The following is a 20,339-nucleotide window of genomic DNA, read 5'->3' as shown; positions in this document are numbered from 1 at the left end:
ATAATTTTGATTAAAATAAACTCTTGTTTAGGAATGCACAGTAAATTGATTGGAAACTCAGTTGCCATAAAATGTAGTTTTAATTTTTTTTTGTTACAATATTCAGAATAACAAAGCAGAAGACCGAAAAAATACAAGTTTTGAAATAAATGGTTCTGACATGATAGTCTACACATTTTTACCTGTACATCTACTGCTGTCTGCAGAACTGAGCCTGTGCCCTCTACATAGTGTCCATACCTTAACAAAAAAATAACAATCTTAAATTAGTATTTCATCAGACTTCACAGTACTGACAATTGCAAAGATGCAAGGAGGTTAATTAAAGTTCCTTTGCTTTGATTAACAAATAGCGTCCTGGATAGATAAAGCAAAAGGCCTTGTCATTAACAATGCTAACCTTTGGAGCGCAGTAGCCTCTGAACATGTTCTCTAGGGATGAGTTTGTAATCAATGCACTAGGGTTCACCCACACTAATGCCTTATAAGGCAACTATACAAGGCCAAGGAATTCAAGCATAACATCATCAGAAAGGGACATCTACATTGCACAAACCAATTTTACATTAAGGCAAAATGTGTTAAAGGACAAATGGTCCCAGAGGACCTAGCTCTCCGTATTCAAAGGAGAACCATTAGCGTGAGCCTCCAGCAACCCATTAGGAACAAAGTGGTTCAGTTATATTTAACTTTCGGTTGCTTGTGGATTTTCCACAAAGGGAAGGGATGGGGGATGGCCAGACATCTATGCAGAGCAGTAGAAGAAAGAAAGAAAAAAATTAAATCCAACTAAAGAGTAAGCAAACTTACATTCTAAAACCATATGATAGTTTTTTTGGATGTTTTGTGGTTGATTGCATAACAACATGTTTACCCTGTAGTCTCTTCCAGGATATCATTTAAATATAACTATGGGCTTTCGGAAACATGCTCTGCTGATTCAACTACGACAGCTTTTGAACATCCTGTACAGAAAGAGACTGAGTCAAGTCAAGAGATGGATTTTGCATAGCTGAAGAACTTCGGAAGATTCCCTGCATTAGAGGGATCTGGTTTGCAACCATTAAAAGACACTATTCTCTAGTTTTATCCATGCATCTGTAAAGTCAGTTATAAAAGTCTTTTGCTCCACTTGGGGCCCATTCTAAAGCAAGGCACTGGAACAATTTTTGTTTCAAGCCTTTCTAATTCCACAATGAATAAAGGAATGGTCTCCCTTCAGCACAGATACAATGACCTAGAATGGCTCAATCTTGAGAATTTCTTCTTTAGTTGTAAAAGCTTACGAGTAATTCTGCCAGTATCAGTGAGGGCAGCACTCATTTTAAAATAAAGTGCTTGCAAATCTTCCTTAGGATCAGAACAAAAGGCCCTAAACAGTGATACAGATTAAAAACACATGGAATCAAACTGTGTTGTAAATACATCACCTTTAACTGATTAGTTGCATTCTGAACATGCAACAAGTTTAACAATGTAACACACTTAGCACTGCAAAATCCTGATGATCTTCTTATATAGCATTGGATCATATTTCAGATGAATATATCTGAGCCAAAATAAATAAACGAGGATAAATTTCAAAGTGGCATTTTAGAGGTTTATTGAGAGAAAAGAATCTTTTAATAAGATCCACATTATATAAAACACTTCAGTCTAAATAATTGGCACTAGAGTACAGAACTCCTCACAAAAAGAAAAATCCAACTGGTGTAAAAGTGGTTTGGGGGCTGCGGGGTGCCTGTTGGTTTTTTAACACAAATGTGGGCAGACAGCCAACGTTAGCTGGATTGCTATCATTATTCTAGTTGCTGACTACAGAAAAATTAACATCCCTACCTTAGACTCAGAACATAATTAAAGATGGGAATTTTTGCCACAGTAAAAGTGATGCATTGATTTTCTGACATTTCATTACCAGTTATAATGAAAGAAGGTCGCTTAAGAAATTACATCTTCCATTTTCATCTGACTCAAGATTTTTTTTCCCTCTTCTCTTTATTTCTGTAAGCTTTCAAAAAAACCTTTTAATTTCATACACTTAATACATTATTTCTGGATATATTGTGTCCTATATTATGACTAACAAAAAGGCAGTTTCCACAATACTAGAGAGAGTTTCTGTAACTAATATTACAGTATTTTAAAAGACATTGCTTCTCTTGTCAATAGCATAGCAAGAATTTACAAGTCCAGAATGATTATATCTAAAGAAGTAGTTTTCATTTGCACTGTCCATTAAAAGGGACAATTTACTCTTCCAAATTCAGTCACCACAAACATACTCCTAAGAGAAACCATGGCATCTGTAGTCTCAAGGAACTCTGCAATCATTTTCCTATTGCCTAGGAGTCTAAGGTCGGAAGGGAACACAGGATCATCTGCTTGATCTCTCATGCATCACAGGCCATTATATTTTGCCCTATACTCTACCAAAGCCTTTCAGATGACATACTGGTATGACAAAGGCAGAAAGGCAAAAAACATGGCTGAAATATCAGTGTTTGTGGTCCCTGAATTAGCAAGGACTGGAGAAGGCATACCTGGATTATCCTCATCACACAAACCTGGAAATAACTGAAGACCAATCAGAACTGAGGGAAATTTTTCTTCCAGTCTCAAAGCTGATGATCAGTATGACTTGTAAGACAGACACCAGGTAGACATCTCAGCAGTGAGATTCTCTGCACTACTTGGAGTGCTGTTCTGCTCCATTCAGGGTCCTCTTTCCTAAATCTCATGCTTTGGAGAAACATAAAACTAGAACTCCTAGAACACATGCAGCAGCAACTTATTCTTGGCTTCAGAAAAGTGACCTGGATGAAGCCTGACATGTAATTAGAATCCTTCTCTTAATGCAGAGCTGTAAATGATACGACCCCATGGAGAACCATGTTGGAAACCTTCCTTCCCAAAGGCTCTTAAAAATGGGAACAAAGACAGTAAATTAGATCCCTACATTTTGAGCCAAGAAAAACTACCACAGCTATCTGGCCTGGCTCCTTCCACATCAGCAGAAGGGCAACAGTCACGTTCCATGTCAGATTTCCCACCACTATACATAAAGACTTCATATTAACTGCTCAGGAGCCTCCTTCAGTGTGATTTTGATAAACATGACCACAAACTACCATGATGTATTCTAGTGAAACCACAAGTGGCCAATTTATTTTTGATGACACCTAAGGCATATGTGAAATACATACAGGATCATTCCGGCCTAAGGTTTTTTATTTGACTATTCTAGTTAGGAAACAGATCCCACGAGATGCTGACTCCCCCGCAACTCAAAAGAGTGAGGGCATGAAAGGTGTCTGGCAATGAGAGCTGGGAGAAAGGCTTTCCTGTTGCACAAATTTTGAACTTCTGAAATGCTTTCTCTCTCAGCTTTTTTATTGTCAGAAAATTGAAATCATTAAATCTGCAGCAACTCTGTCAACCTGGCTGTCTAATTTCTACTAATTGGAAAAAAAAGTTGTAATTAGCTTTAACTCATCAACTAAGACATTTTGTTGATACATTCTGAGAATTTTAAAAAAAATATATAATTTGAAAAATTCACTGATATTAACATTTCCCACAAACTTCCAGGCTCCAGCTGTCATTTTCCAACACAAATGCATTCAGTGAAAAAGCTCTTGACTGGTTTTCTGTGGGGTTTCAGAACACTCAACTACCTCCGGCAGTCAAACTTGAAATTGCAAAGTACAAATCAGAAAACTACCAGACAGAAAAGCACTGATGTCCTGCTCCATCAAATACAATTTGAAATGCAGCAACTTAACTGGTTTTATGACATCTGGTCAATCCACAGCTATTCTGACCTACACAGCCGAAAAATCCAAGAAATCGATAGAATGTACAGTGGAGACAGTTTTAATGAGGAATGGATCTCTCATGCATGACACTTCATTGAGCAACATAAAAAAAGTCATTAGTGAGTCAGTACTATACCATTCTACTGGAACCATATTTCCGCAGGGGTAATTAAGCTTCTGTGAAGGTCAACAACAAATGGCTCTGTCTTTTGTGAATGCCTTTTTGGAGTGGGCACATGATGTTCTGCCAGACAGATTCTCATGCTGGCATTCCACTGGACCAGGAAGCATACTATATAAGAAGGATTTTTTCAGAAGCCTGTTTTTTTTTTTGATGAAATGTCTCTCCTTGTTTTTACAGTACACAAGCAAAAACACAGTTAACATTTCAAAAGATGATTCAGCAAGACAGCTTACCCTTTTGTAAAGCATGTGGATCTACGGCAGGTGGGTTTAACAATGTCCAGCAAGAAAGCATAGCGCAGTAAGGACTTCGGTGGTAAGAAATACTGACTCATTTCTTCATTTTCCTCTTCCAAGAAATCTTTTAGCATTTGAATAGAGGAATCATTGTCCTGACCGTGTTTTCTTTCAATTTCTTCTACTGTTTCAAGCTTAAAAAGAAAGGACCCTTTCGGTAAACTCTTCTTGCTGCTGCAATCAGGACCGATGTTTGGATCCAGATTCTTCTCTTCAGAAGACGAGAAAGAAATAGCTTCACCCACTTTGTCAGCAACTTTGTCCTTGAATAAGTCTTCTGGATCCTGATCTGGGAATCTTGTCAAAATCTAGGAACAAATGGTGAGAATAATATTAAAGAACTGCATTTGACAAACAACTTGAGAGCAGTCTCTGCAGTGAATAAGAATTCCTTCAGAGATGCTCAAAATAAAGCAAAAAACCATTCAATGTTATTTTCATGAAGATTTCAAAAACTGTTAGCATCAAGATTTGCTGACCTACCAGCAATGATGTCAGGAACAACCATAAATAATTGCCTCTGCAAAAAGACCTTTCCAAGGGTGTGAAAAAAGTAGCAGAATACATTGTTTTCTAGCCCACTATCAGGCACTGACCCCCAACTGTTTAAAGCCACCTAAGCCACTGGCATGCATTTCACTCCTTAGAAAACTCAGTATCCAGACTGAAAGAGAGAGACAGAATTTAACTTTTTTGTTGATATCACTTACCCCTCTCTTCATTCATCAACACACACCACTGAAGTGAAAATTTAATAATCAATCTTCATGAAACAAAGCAAATTCAAATAACACTAACGGACTCACCTGACCAGGAGTTTGAAAGGAAAATGGCTCTTGGTGAAGCTTTGCAATTAGAAAGTATCGCAGTCTAGAATTGGGAATGCCAAGCTGTAAGCAAAATCCACAAGCCTTTAGTCCACGTGATAAAGAGAGAAAAAGTGGTCTATAGCGTCATACAAGTTACCTACCATTATATACACTAATAGAACTATGCTACACAAATATATATCCTGAACAGTTATAACTTCCATGCCTAGGTATTTTCAAGGAAACAAGCGGGCAATTATTCTTTGTACCTCATTGGTTTTATTTTCTCTGTAAACGAACAGGAATGTAAACACATTTTTATGCAAGGTAAGAAGAAAAATGGCATGCATCATGATTTCTTGTTACAGGTGCTATCTGTTTTCTTTTAAAAAAGCAAAAAGGCATCTCCTTGCCTTTTTGAACACGGAATTACAAGACATCTAACAATGAAACAAATGCACCTCAACTGGTTTTCAAGCTACCCTCTATCAGCTTCTCTCAGATATATACAGTACTTCACTGATTCCATTTAGTCTTGTACAATCTGAAATCTCTTTCAACTCTGTTTTCAGTTGCCAGGGAAACATGCAAACAAAGCCCCTCCTCCCACAAATGAGAGTCATATTTTCTGTGCTGGGAAATTCACAGGCATCAGCATTTCTGAAGCAATGAGGCTCCTGCAGGGAAAACCACCTTCCTGGTCATGGTGTAAATTCCTGCCTTCTTGAAAGATATCAAATGGTAGCAAAGTAATATGGGACTAGAATCCGAACAATAACAGCAGTATGATTATGCCAGTACACTGATGAGGAATCAGAAGTCATGCCAGATGGCTTTCTCATTCAGAAGTGTATGCTGTGGGCATCACTTTCTTTTCTAATACAAAAGATCATTTTCGAATGTTCTTGGGCTCAATGCAGTTTGAACAGTTAAATAATATTAGAGTAATTTTAGTACTCACACAGGTTGGAGACAAGAGAAATTCTTGATATTTAAATCCACATGTTTCTAGTGTTCGCAGAAGTTCATTTCTGACAGGGAAAAGAATCAAAAAGCAATTACCCCCTTCAAACAACCTTTAGGCCTTCTTTTATCCTAAATAAAAACACATTAAATGCACCACCTTAGGTACCAAGACACTCAGCACATTCAGTGAAAGAATTGTACGGAGAATTATAGATATGAAGTCATCCATTTCTGAACTTGAGGAGACAACATACAAAGTTCAGTGTTACCGTAGCCAAAAATGACTATTACACATTCACAGGTATCTCACACCTACTTCGGTGCAAACACTCCTTCAAAAAATACCCCCTCTCTAGGAGAGTACTTATATTGTGTCGACAAGGAAAATAATCAGAGGGCAAGACATTCTCTTTATTGTGAATTATAAAACAGGAGATTAAAACCACTACAAATAGCTCACTACTTCCCTCTGTTTACATACATGGCATCAGCTAAACCTAAAAAAAAAGCCAACTCAAGGGATGACAAAAATCGGTGGCTTTGATAATAACAGTGAAGTAGGACTATACCTTATAAACAATGCAAAATCACCAAAATGGAAATTTTCTTAAAAGGACTTGTCTTTTCTATTCCATGCAGACTGCACAAGGCTGGAACTATACAAAAAGCACAAGCTGTGACCTATACCTGGCACTGTATGTGACACTGCACTCCAAGCATCATAAGAGAAAGCAAGTATCTGACCGGTGTGTTTTCTGAACTACAACTTGTTCCAAACACTGGCCCGCAAGGTATAGCCTAGGGAATCACAGGGTCTACAGCAGCAGCCTGCACCTCCAACAAAGCGTCCAAGTGTTCACAGAGGACTGCTGCACACCTAAACCAGTGAGAGAGCTGAACATGTCTCCCAGCTGCCTGCCATACTCATTAAGGAGCATGATATGCAGGGTGGCTGCTCTCTTGGTGCTTTAAGGAACGCTATGGAAAGATCCTACTTTATTCCAGCAAGAAATGAGAAGGAAGACCACAGCCTCCTGTCTCCTGCTTTGCCCACAAGAGACAAGAACATTCCTGCTGTCATTAGGTAATCTTATTGACAGCTCTCCTCTTCCACATTTCAGACACAGAACATATACAGTCTTCATAATGTATCTCTGGACCATTTGACGGCAATCGTGAATCAGCGATAATCTACTATCAACACAGGTACTGAAGAAAGCCCCCCTACTGTATATCTTAACACAAGATTCCATGAGCTTCTGACATGGATAAAAACCCCAAACCTCTGAATACTATACATATTGTTATTTTTCTTTGAAAATTAATATTGACCCTTTCATAAGGACACATGATCATCAAATAAAATATCAACGGAGTCAACTATTATAACGTATTTTATCTGCTTAGAGAAATAGCAAGTTCCTTTCGCAACCTAAGATTTTCACTCCTAAATTCAAACAACATTTTTAACCCATAGCTGCCAGCTGTCTCATCTCACTCTATTTTGCTAACTTAAATTCAAGGAAATAAAAATCCTGCCTTCCCCTTCTACAGAAAGTGTCCTTTATTAAAAACGAAAACCTGCATAAATTAGACTTTACCTCGCAGAAGAGGATTCAAATCCTTTAACATTTTCTAAAAGTAGGTATTTTGGAAGCTTCTGGAGTCTACAAGGAAGAAAAAAAAAAAAAAGATAAACAAATCAGAGTAACAAGACGTAAACTACATTATATTCATCCACAGATTTGTTTAGCTACAAGAGAGATCACAGTATTTACACATTATGTTACCTGTTTAAATTTAGCATCCTTAAAAAAAACTTTCAAGGTTGCCTAGATCAAATCATTCCCATCTAAATTAAAAAAGTGGACTGCTTGTAATTATAAAAAACAACAAAACCCACTTATGTTCAGATGGACTGCTGTAACCTCCTGTACCCCATGCATGTACTTCTGAAAATGCTTACTGATGTTCATTTCCTAAAGCACAATATTATAATTCAACAGATTGAGTTTGTAAAAGGAAAGATAACTGTCAGGGGAAAAAAGATCACTATTTAGCCATAGAACAGAAAACTTTTGTTTTAAAGTGCTTAAACCCGAAATCAATGTCAAAGTGTCACATCAACTTTAGTGATAACACATCAGAACCAGTATTCATCTAACCGCTTTAAGAAATACAACATGTTTAGAGCTCAAACTGTATATATTCTCAATTTTCTATATTTAACTTTTTCGTTTTGGGGGGTGGGGGGGGTGCCTGAGGTTTAGCAAGATCAGTGCAGAGGTCTGGAAATAGGTTCATCCCAAAAATAGCATATTAAATCTCTGGAGAAAGGAACATGCCCAGACTGTGCCAGGGATCATTTTAACAATTTAGAAGCATAGATGATTCAGATTCAAGTCTCTGGGAACATTCCCTGGCACTGATTAATTCTCTAGTAAGGGTAATGTAGACATAATATGTCTGTCACACATTGGGATCTCAGAACAACATATAGAAACAGGATACGGACAGCAGAGAGCACTTCCATTTAAGTCAGGAAGTGACTTTGGACTTCCACCACTACAAATCACAGCAGAATTTGTTTTGGCATGTTCTTAACTACCATCAATTAAAGACATTCACATGAAGAATTAAAGACCTAAAGTGTTTCACAAGAAATTGGAAAGTGTACAAGTTAATAAAAATTTTAAAAATTTTAAATTTAAAAATACTAAAAATAATAGTGAAAAAAATAATTCCAAACAGAAAAAAAGCAGCAGCCAAATTCTCTGCAGAGGAACGGAGAATATATCTGTTGGTATGTTCACCCACATTCAACATCATCATCACCTACTACGAAACTTGTTTTTAAAGTAATGAATCCAGAGCATAGCCTGAAATGCAAGAGCTCATACAGGATCAACAGATCACAAGACAAGTAATCACTATACAAAGAGTATGTGTGAAGTACTTGGCAGGTATTAACATTACAAATGTGTCTGTAAAAGTAGCACTTTGACGTCTTAGCATTGGATTTCCTTGGGTTACGGCTTGGGCACGATAAACAGACAGTATCCGGACCATTTGGGTCAGGCTTTCTTTGCTGGCTGAACGCTTCAAGGATTTTCCAGCTCTTTCCGATTCCTGAAATTGTCCTTTCCATATCTCTGTCTTCCCAGGCTATCTTTGAGCTTCATTTCAGCTACATTTCATTATAAAAGCCTGAACATAAGATGGGAAGAGCCAAGGGATGAGAAATTATTTTATAGTTTCCATAAACTGAGCGCATGCCGTACCAATTTAAAATGCAAAGTGATAATTCCTATATTAAGAATTTCCCTTTTTTGGGCTGAAATACTCCATACTCAATGTCTGGCAAACACGTCATATCCAAAAAATACACAGCCACTATCTCAGTAAAACATAAATCTATTGGAACTGAGAAACACTGCAGAAGCCACCATCTTGAACATATTACAGGCTGCTTACAGTAAGCGCTGCCTCAAGAAACAACCTGCCCAAGGGAGATAAGGGACATCAGCAGTCTCTCATGGGGTGTTGAGATAAAGTGCCGCAGCCAAGCCCAGCTCCTTTGCATCATCATGACGAAAAACATATGTCTTGCAGTCTCTAAAGCTTTGGTTTTGAGAAGGAAAAGCTTCTGCCCTTTATCCAGCAAAGCCCACAGCAACCAGGAAGCAACGTTTCCATATTAATGCACAACAGTGTCCCAAAAGCAGCCTGCCTCTTAACTGTGTCTCAGTTTAACTGAAAGGAACACTGAGGTCAGGATTCCCTTAAAGATAAGGAAGGTACTATTATTCTGACAAATTATTAACTTACACTCTATCTGCTGTTTTTAATTTATCATTTTGAAAGGTCAGTCTGGAAGACCAAGTTACATTCATTGTTCCAAAAAAGACATCCTATGCAACTTTTTTCTGTGTCTGCTAGAAATGGGGGATTAATAATAACCTTTCTTTTTACCTATTAATTGTCTAACTTACTAGGCTACAGAATCTGTATTGTGTTCTGTTTTGTGTCCTCTGCCACAGCTTTCTTAGGTGAGCCCTGCCAAGCCACTCAGCCCTTCTGCATCTGCGTTCTCTATCTGCTGATGACAAGGGCAGAACAGTAGTCCCATTTAACGTTGCTAGCTGCAAAAAAGTTGTTTCTGGAAGAAGGATGAAGACCCTGTTCTCCCAGTGTTAACAGCAGTTTGAAAGAAAGGCTGTTGTTGGTACTGGTTTCCTTCTGTGAAGAAAGTACTCATTAAAAAAAACCCAACCAAACAAACAAACAAAAGAGACAGTCAAACCTCCCTTCGTCCTCCTCCAATTCCGAGAGCAAGATTAACCAATGAAGGAATATGCACCCGTCCCAGACTCTAGCAGAAGCAGGACTGCCAGAAATGGTAAGTGTCTGGTGGACTGTAACTGATGCAAATTCTCAGGCTCGGGCCAATTAGTGCCCAATGGACATCTCAATCCAGAAGCAGAGATTTCTGCTGGATAATCTCCCTGAGCAACTGCTTGATTCACTTCCCCAGGAAGGGTTCTTACAGCGCTATGTATCTCTTCCCAGAAAAGACTACAAGCGTTACTTGGAGTTGATTTTTAACACTCTCAGTAAGAACACTTTAGGTCAGCAAAAACCACTTTGTATGGATTTATTGTTTCAAAATTTAAGGCATAAATAATACAAATAATTATGGCTATTTTATTAGAAACTGAGGTCTGAACAGGCAAAAATGACAGATCAATACAAATACAAGTTCAGACAATCAGTGCTATTTGAATTCTTTAGTATTACTACTCAAAACAAGAGATTGTACCACCAACCAAAAGATATCTAGAAGCAGCAAAGAGACAGAATAGACACTTTAAGAAAGAATGGAAGGGGACGGAAGATGTATCGTAATAACAAGCCAATAACATATTTAAACAAACTTTCAAATGTTACCTATTCAAAAGGTGACTAAATGTTGCATCAAAGCTTTTTTCACCTAGTGTTTAAAACTATTTCCATATTTCCTGTATGCCCATTAGCAAACTATTATTTTACCTACCCTGTTCCTACATAAAGTCAGTGCAACTTTGATGCTGAACTGAAAATAACTGAATTTTTTCATTTACAATATAGTCACAGTTTAAACAGACACACAATAAAAAGAAGACCAAACAATAAAAGCATATACAGTAACTATGAGATGATAGTGACATTAGTAAAATACAAGTATTTGTAAGTTGCATATGATCACGTGAAAACAAGTAATACAATGCAATACCAGTAGTATCCCTACAAAACGTTACAGGCGACTTGTCTCACTGAAATATAAAAGAGCTACTTAGTTACAACAAAGACTTAAGAACTGGGGTAGAAGTTCATTTATACCTTGGGAGAATATCAAGGATATAGAGAAAGCTCTTTGTCCGTGGATCGGATACATCACCTTGCAGGCCAATTCTAAGAAAGAATAAAGAAATACCTGTATATTACATGAACCAGACTGACATTTGACTTATATTTTTCTATAAATGCTGACATGTTTTACTTTGAGTTTCAAAAACGGATTCTGCAAAAGCATCATGTACAGACACGAGGACCTGCTCACAGAGGCAGTGTCCTAAGAAATGCTCTAAGGAATGAAAGCCTGCCCCTGGAATCCATCAGCTCACAGCGAGGTTAAAACTGAAGCATTCAGTAATGAAATCCACTCCCCAGTCTGCAAAGCATTTAGCATTCTGGTCTTGTCCAGCAAACCCCTTGAACATACTTGGCTCTGAAAGAACAAAAAGACCCCACTGGGTTCCTGGGAATACTCAGCTACTTTACGTTGAATATATTAAATTATTTCTATGAATTACAGCCTCAGTGCTCACCATTTTGCAGGATTGAGCCCGATGTGAATAACTTTGTAACCGATTTTGTAACATTAAACTGGACAGCTCATGTACATTATAAAAACGGTAATATAATACAATCATTCCAGGCCTCTATTCCCCTAACTTATACTTGTATTATCTCTTTAAAAAGAATAAAGCCTTGGTAGAAGAGCATTAGCATCTCTCTAAATTAATTAGACAGACACAGTTTTTTCTTTTCACCATATTATAAAAAATAAATAAATAAAAGGAATGATTCCTACATACACCATAGGTTTGCACAAATATATTTTTGTAGATCAGCACCACTTCTGAGGGATTTCTTTTTAATCCTAGAACATTCAATGCAATACACTTTCTTACACAAGTAAGTACCATCACCATCAACAGACTTTTTCATGAATCTACTTTGCATGAGTACAGTTATTAAAATCTTACCTCCACTGGTCACTGCTATCAAACGATATGAATTTGGAACTAATCTGACAAACATCATCTCAGGAAGTTCAGTTCTTAATCAGATAGATATTTCTCTACATCATCTACAAAATTATTTCAAAGCCATTATCCTCCTAGTTTGGGCTAAAATAGAAATATTCCTCAGAATGAACTATTTTTGCGCACATGCAATTTTCAAAGCACAAATAAAAACAGATTACAGTCTTAGCCGCAGGCAGAAGTGAGAAATTCCACTCCTCTTCCTGGAGTTGCCCCAGGAAAAGATTAGATTGATATCTAAAGGGAAAGGAAGCACTCCTAAACAGCAAGATCTTTGAATTTCACTGTTAGAGGAACAATACAGTATGCAAAACAAGTGCTGTAAGAAGCTTACTTAAACTGAATTAAAATAAATACTACAAGAAATGTTATCAATAATTAAGATTCAAATTGCTGCATTTCTTTTACTTCAGTAAACATCATGATGAACAGGGCTACAATATTTTTGCTTAGGAGGAGAAAGATACACAGATGAACCACAAACAGTGTCACTCTTGAAAACGTTCCTCCTTTAAGAGCACATACTGTAATAACTGCACTTTTCTCCAAAGTGTACTATATCTACCTTGTAAATGGCTGACAGGGAGGACTCATCAAAATCATATCAAAAGATAATCTGTCAAATTCTTTCAGTGTTATGCCCTAAATAAGGAAAAAAACAGAAGAATGTTGAGTGTTGTAAACTGCACAAAACTCTAAGTCATCTTTCAGATGAAACTGCCCCTCTTACTTCCACTATATGCTTCATCTAGCAAAAAAACTACCTAAACTCTCATTTGACCTAATGATTTCAATCTTTTCTACCTTAGCAAACCATACAATGAAAATATGCATTAATTGCTTTGAATATGAATCAAAAACACTAACAATGTTAGCATCTATACATAATTTAGAGCTTTTATCTAGTCATTCTTTCAGAAGAAGTGTGTAGTGGTTCTTTCAGTAGGTCACATCAAAATACTCACTAGTTTTTTTTTCCCCACCCCTCCTCCAAATAAAGTATCATGATTCAGATACGAAGTCTTTGTACATCAAAAACAATGTTAACATATTCAAAACACAAGAAAAAATATTAGACCCTCTCAAAAGACAAAATATCCGAACAGAAAAGTAGCTCAAGTGTTAAGATGGTAATTTTTACCAGTCCAAACCGTGGGGTTTAACTCTTAGGAGCTCACTACTCACACATCCTACAAAGTTTACTTCATTATAGTTTTTGACGAGTAAAAATCACTCTACTCTGCAAAAATATTTCTGTTCAGAGAAGAATTAGATCTGTGGAATGAATTAATTACACAGGTAGAAGTTCCTCTAGACTACATTTTAACCAACAGTAAAAGGACAACATATTAAGGGGCCAAGAGAGAAGAAGGATAAAGAACAAGTTATTATGGGCTGGACAAAGAAATCAGTACCTTACATTATTTTGAGGGATATCTATATAGCAAATGTAACACATCTGCCCACAGAAACTACACAAAAGCTGCTTTTTCTTTTCCCCCAATAAATTTAAAGAAGATCTTCCTGACTGTAATCTGCTCTTATCTACTTTAGGGAGAAATAGGCAAGCATTCTTCTTTTCAAATATAAAACTGTAAACTACCATTTAGCTTGTAATTATTGAATCCTGAATAAGCATTTAAACTTTAAACCACCTATTTAAGTCTTACTTAAGCTGGTGTCTTAAAACAAATTCAGTATCTTTTACCGTCATGTTGTAAAACTGTAAAAGAAGATTAAGAAGTAAACAGTAATTTCTAACTAAATCCAGGCAAAACTACATGCCTAGTTTGCCCCTCAATTATTAAAACAGAATCTAATTTTACCTAGCTGTTCTTCAAATAATTTGGAAATGAGACAGAATTCCTAAAACATTTGATCTATTGAGCCCACAAAAAAACCCACAAGACTGTTCCATCCAGTATATTTTCTTGTGTTTTACTGAGCTCAACTATAACTACAAAATGAAGGCACGCCTCCAAGTAATTTAATTAAATTCTCTCTAAATACATGAAAATATTTTTTTAATCTACAAATATGATTTTTGTCATTCCTTTATTGGTGGTAAGCATTCCTCTTGACATTCACATAACCTTTCTTGAGGCAGCAGTCGAGACTTTCAATAAAAGACTGCAGTGTGAGTATCCCTCTAGCTTCAAAAGCAACCACAGCACAAGAAATCAAAGTCATTGTAAAACTGCTACATTCATAACAACATAAATGAAATCTTTTTGTTTCTCTTGTTACTAAAAAGGATACTGAAGACAACTTACTTGCACAAATGCCAGACTAGAGTAAAAAAGACATTCGTTACTCACCTCAATTGTCTTTGCCCATAATGGTGTGCTGGGAAAGTTGTGCTTATAAACTTCATTGGCAAGAGTGTTCACATCAACGGCAGCAACAACTTCTGCAGATATACAGCTTTCTAAAATTAAAAAAAGAATTTGAAAACTATAGCTTCTCTTTACTACTCTTGGGAAAATGCATTTGTTCAATTGTGTTACAGCTATGTTCAAAAAAAAAAAAGGGAAATTACATGATCAAACTCTGCTGTGTTGCTTTTATATGAACTTTATATGAAAAATACACTGTGTTTCTAATCGTATGGCAAATACTTCCCTTCCTTATATATTCAAAACCGGAAGCTAACTGTGCATTTCTTTATTTGTAGATACGGTTACACAAACTCCGAATAGGGTGCATATCCACAACATCTCCACCTGTGCTCAGCTGGCCTCTGTGGCCACCAAGTTCCTTAGCTATAGGAACACAGCCTGAGTCAACCTGCAGAGACGCCCTGCCACTGCCTGAACCTCTCCAGCCACTGACAACGTACAAGAACTAAATGTGTCATTTTAGAAGCATATTACTTCTCATTGTGAAAAAATGGCACCAATAAATATGTTTGAGATACTTTTACCCTTGCAATAAAACTTGCCTGAAAGAAGTTGCCTGAAAAACATTTGTGCTTATATTCCAAAAAAAAACTTGAGCCTTGAAGCCAACTGCTTCTTCCTTTGAGTTCAATGTTCCCAAAATACCAAGCATTTTGAAGGACAACATTTGGCAGCTCCTCTTGATATCAGAGGAAGTACTTCTGTACACTTAGAAGTGTTATGGAAAAGAAGAGAGCACAGCGTAACAAATCTACTGACAGCTAAAACACTGAAAGAAAACTACACTAAAAAGTATGTAAATAAACAACGGTTAATTTATGGAGCAATAGAACAATAGGTTCTACAGAAGCTAAATACATAAAAAGAACAGTGTTTAATCCACTGCTCATCATGCCACACTATTTAGTATTAGTAACCACAATACCTTCACTAAGGCTTTTTATCAAGGAAGATAGGCTGTGGTCACTGTTACAGCCGCAGGCAGAAAACAGTGACCATACTTCCTGATACACAAGACCAGTTTCAACCACCAGGAAATCTACATTACAGTCACCATTACAAAAGCCCCAGATGAAACACAGGCAATTTAAAAAAAAATTGTAAGCCAAAAGAAACAAGGCAAATAGCCACATGGCTTTGACTAGTCTCACAATATGCTCAAGTAACACATTAACAAATGACCTAATGAGGCACCTTATGAATTACTGCTAGTCAGCTAATTATTTACAGTTTGAGAGTATGAAAAACCAATTATGATGTCCCCATTGGATTTGAGTGATGCATTCATCACCCATTTACTATCTTTCAGGTTTTCACTGCCGTCTTGTTCAAAACTAAGATGAAAGAGAAATCTGGGTATTGGAAAGATTGTAGCAGACATTTTAACAAAGACAAACCTGGTTCTCCTCGGTTTACTTGGTGCAATAGAGAGTAAAAAGAATAGGAGTTTCACAAGAAAAATGTTTACAGATGGTCGCCCACCAAGGGTCAACATACAAATTGTTATTTGCAGTTACTGTCTTGGACATTTTTGCTATAAATTGTAACTGAAGTATTAAATACAGGTGTATTCACGAGGACAACAAAATGACTACACCTGAGGTTGCAGAACAGGTATGTTAACACTGACATCTAGCGTGAAAAGAACGTCACCTTAGCAGGTTGACAGTCTCAATTTACAAGCATATTCAAGAACCAACACTTTCATCTTCCTAAAACAAAGCTGTAACACCTGAGTGATGGGAACAAGCTTCAAGTATTTTTTAAGATACTGCTTTTCTCCTTTTCTCATTTATTCTTTCAGTTCTTAAAACATGTTGTCTTGACAAGCTGACCCTTACTATGTGCTCCAGGCACTCCAGAAGACAAAAAAAAAAAAAAAAAAAAAAGGAAAAAACAATCAAGAACCTCAAATTATTATCTAAATTAACATATATTTTAAAAATTACAATTGGAAAGAGAGGCAGTGTGCTTTCTCTCACAACTCATGATTCAGACGCTCACCCTTTTTACGAACATCAATCCAATCTCTCTCTCTGCACACATACAAGAAAAAAGAAGTGCTGGAGATTTGCACCAAGGGACTTCGCATGCCCAAATGCCTGGAAATACTGAAAGAGAGTGTATAGCCAATAGTCATTTATTGAATCCCCTTGCAATACAATGTTCAATCTAAACCAGAGATGTTAACCCACATGGAAAAGGGACAGAAACTTTTCTTGAACTACTCCACCCAACATCCTCTCTTCCCAATTCAAAGTCCTGATAATTTTTTCAAAGCTTCTCCGCCTTTCGCTCAAAAGCTGCAGCTCACTTGGGAGTTCCTGATACAGAGCAGACTCCTTCTAAAAGCTGATTAAGCGTATTTGTGTGGAAATACCCTGGAAACGCATGAAGGAGCTCGAGCAGACAAGCAGATCTCATACATCCAACCTAACAAAGAAAGCTTGTGTAAATTTCAAACAATGCGAAAATGACACATTTTTAAAGAACTCTTCCTCCTGAAATTTAAATAACTTTGATGTCAAACTGTGATATTCTGTTTTGCTACAGCAATTATATTTATTGCTTGAAAATGGCTGTAGGAATATATCATGAAAAAGACTGAAAGCAGAATCTAAAAAAAACAGAATCAAGACTCTGTTTAACTATCCCCACTGACAAAAGAAACAAAAGCAACTCAGGAATATGAAAACGCCCCTGAATTGCTGACTTAGTGAGATGTTAAATCAACTGCCCAAAATATATAGCAGAACTTCAACAGAAATAGACTTAACTCTGGAGACTTTTTTTCCCCCCAAATAAGTACCTCCGACTTTCAAAACATCCATTTAAGAGAATTACAACTATGCAGAATTTAATTTTATGCAGACTAAGAAAAAAAAATACACATTTTCTAAGTGAAACTAAGTAGCTACTGGAATACTTGCTTTGCAATATTCCTCAACACCACAGCTTTTGAACCAAGACTTCACATTTCTAAACGAGACGTTGTACCTCAAAAGGAAGCCACAGACATGATAGGGAAGTTACTGAGGGAGGTGTTAGGGCTTATTTTTAGGTAGACTAGATTGCAATACTCTCTCTTGGCTGAAAGCTGGTGAACTCAAATTTGTATCATCATATTAGGAAACTACTGATTTTACACTTGAGTCTTAAAACCTCTAGGATCCACACAGCAGAAACTCTTTTAACTGCTATTTAATTGCCTAAGGGTGCAGCAATCAAACTTTGGGTCCCAATTCTCTACTTCGTTGTATACACAATGCCTACGAGCCATTTCAGCTATGTAGTAGTCACTTGAGTGAAAGGGACACTGCTGTAATGATTGGAAGGTGCAGCATTGAAACAAAGGAATACAGGATGCATGCATTAGCTTCTGATTTGGAAAAAAACACCCCAAAGGGTAGCATCTTCAAACACCAAAAATAAAATTTCTGACATTACAATATCTGTCTTTTTCCTCTTCAGAATCGATTCCTTTGTCATGTGTTTCTAGCAAACCTTAAAACTAACATAGATCTGTTTATATTCACCACTATACTTTCGTAATAGAATCATCAATATCAGCAAAGCACATGAAAGACAACGGTATTACACCAAGGGCAGAGCCTGGTGGATCTCAGCATACTGGAAAATCAGAGCCAGAACCATTATCTATTCTAACAGGTATATGGAAACAGATGGAAAAGGGAAGATTAGTCATATGTTTTGTCAGTCCTGTTTCCTTTTAAAACAGAGGGAAAGATCTCATTTAGCAGTTGTCACCTCATGGCTGAAATGATTACACTGAACTGCCCATGGCTACAGTCACCACAAGTATCAGTAAACTTGATACTTGCTTCCTGCAAGATACTTGGCAACTTTTTTCACTGCTCCGTTTGTACAGGATTTGTTCATGTTCAGCCATATAACTATGCAAATTTACATTATAGCACAACTAGCACCATCCTGTGCTACAAAGGGCTATATTTCAGAGAAGCATTACATCAAAATGAGTTTAGGTGTAAAAACTTGCTCAAGCGGGCAATATTTTTGTTTTGCAGTGTGCTGAATCCTAAAGCTGCTTGCCAGTTTTGTCTCCTTTACTCCTCCTCCCAAGATAGCTATGCTCAGTGTAATTAAGCACACCAGTTTATTATGCTGTGCAATTTACAGAAATAATCAAATAAAAGAATAAACAGAGAAGACAGAGTACAAGAGACTCAAATTCTTACTCCGTAAAACTGAAGTATAACAATTGCAGAGGAAAAATATCACCAACTTTATCACTGCAAAATTATGGTATTTTTAAAAGATGTCCTTTCATGGTTTATGCATGGGGATTTTTTTCAGTGACCTGGCAGATTATAAATGCTTGTAGCAGAGACCTGGAACCCATTTTTCATGGGAAAACTGCCTGAATTAATAAACCAGCTTAAGTTTGTTTTGGTTGGGAATGGGGAAGAGCAGGCTGTTTGTTTGATGGAAAGTTGCTAAGGAAATGAATTTGTAGCTGTTGATTTTCTAAAAATAAAACACTATTTTTCACTGCAGAAACACTGCACTTTATATATAAAGAATACATTCAGACACACACACACACACATATATATAAAAGTATTGTAGATTCTAGACCTACACAATCTAAACATCAAGCTTTACAAATCTTGCAAAGTTTGGAGCATGGGGTGGGAAGAAGGAAGAAATGCACTTCCGTCTTTTAGCTGCCTCAATCAAGAGTGTGAATATGAACGGAGCTGCTGACTTCTTACCGTAATCAAGCTCAACTTTCTAAATTATATCTGTTTGCACGTCACAGAATGTCTTTGCTGTTTAACTTAAAATACTACCATAAAGAATTCAAAATCTAAAACTAGAAAATCTGCATATGATGAAATATCTACAGCTAAGTATTAACACAGAGTAGATAAGCCCAAGATTTTTCTTTTTCAGTTTTGACTGAAATCTAAGTTCAGGATGAGCCTTCTTTTCACTGGTTCAACTATGTAGGTATGTACTAATAACCTCTACATACTGTTTACAGAGAAACACTTGCAAGGGAGTATAAACTTCCACAAATTTATTCAATTATTCAAATTCAATTATTTCTTACTGAAGGTGAGGAAAATCTCAAAAACAATTGAATACTATTTGGTGCCAAATGCATTCTACTTTAACGACAGCTGCCAAACCAATGAACATTCTTGTCTTGCAAGCTCAAGTATAAGCTATCCTAAAACTAAACTCATGAAAGATCACAGCCAAAGAGGCTCCAAAGTAGAAAAGGCACTGTGAGATTTCCTGGAAAATACCTATTTGCCAATTGAAAACACTGGCAATTTGACAGAAAAGTAGAAAGTTGGACCAGCTCTGCTAAACATAACTGGCCACATAACACAGCCAGGAACCAACACTGAGCCAGAACGTGCCAAACTGCAGAATCCCTTTTGTAGAACAAGTAGCTTTCCTGGGGTGCCGCCACTTAAGTATTCCATGCTCTCTCTCTTTTCTACATGT

The 20,339-nt window shown here is 36.9% G+C and overlaps 1 protein-coding gene and 1 long non-coding RNA gene across 11 annotated transcripts in view; one reads left to right on the top strand and one right to left on the bottom strand.

Moving 5' to 3' along the window:
• Positions 1 to 20,339, bottom strand: part of TRDMT1 (tRNA aspartic acid methyltransferase 1) — a 46,044-nt gene that overhangs the window by 9,253 nt on the left and 16,452 nt on the right. For 5 of the 10 annotated variants that reach the window (XM_063324735.1, XM_063324738.1, XM_063324737.1 and 2 more), the window contains 7 exons: positions 14,760 to 14,869; positions 11,453 to 11,524; positions 7,675 to 7,740; positions 6,069 to 6,138; positions 5,105 to 5,188; positions 4,236 to 4,606; positions 183 to 240 (listed from right to left, as the gene is read on the bottom strand). In XM_063324735.1, the coding sequence (XP_063180805.1) occupies positions 183 to 240; positions 4,236 to 4,606; positions 5,105 to 5,188; positions 6,069 to 6,138; positions 7,675 to 7,740; positions 11,453 to 11,524; positions 14,760 to 14,815 (777 nt within the window). In that variant the 5' untranslated portion in view covers positions 14,816 to 14,869. Of the gene's footprint in view, positions 1 to 182; positions 241 to 4,235; positions 4,607 to 5,104; positions 5,189 to 6,068; positions 6,139 to 7,674; positions 7,741 to 11,452; positions 11,525 to 13,006; positions 13,084 to 14,759; positions 14,870 to 20,339 lie in introns of all 10 variants that reach the window. The other 5 variants (XR_010069818.1, XM_063324741.1, XM_063324734.1 and 2 more) reach the window with 2 other exon arrangements.
• Positions 9,706 to 15,376, top strand: LOC134511171 (uncharacterized). The gene is made up of 3 exons (XR_010069820.1): positions 9,706 to 9,870; positions 10,114 to 10,472; positions 15,116 to 15,376. It is a non-coding gene; the product is annotated as an uncharacterized LOC134511171 (long non-coding RNA).

The sequence above is a fragment of the Chroicocephalus ridibundus genome, chromosome 2 (genome assembly GCF_963924245.1).
Source record: "Chroicocephalus ridibundus chromosome 2, bChrRid1.1, whole genome shotgun sequence".
In the NCBI taxonomy this organism is placed as follows: domain Eukaryota; kingdom Metazoa; phylum Chordata; class Aves; order Charadriiformes; family Laridae; genus Chroicocephalus; species Chroicocephalus ridibundus.
Note: the sequence above shows the minus strand (reverse complement) of the source record. Positions and strands in the feature narration are given on the sequence as shown.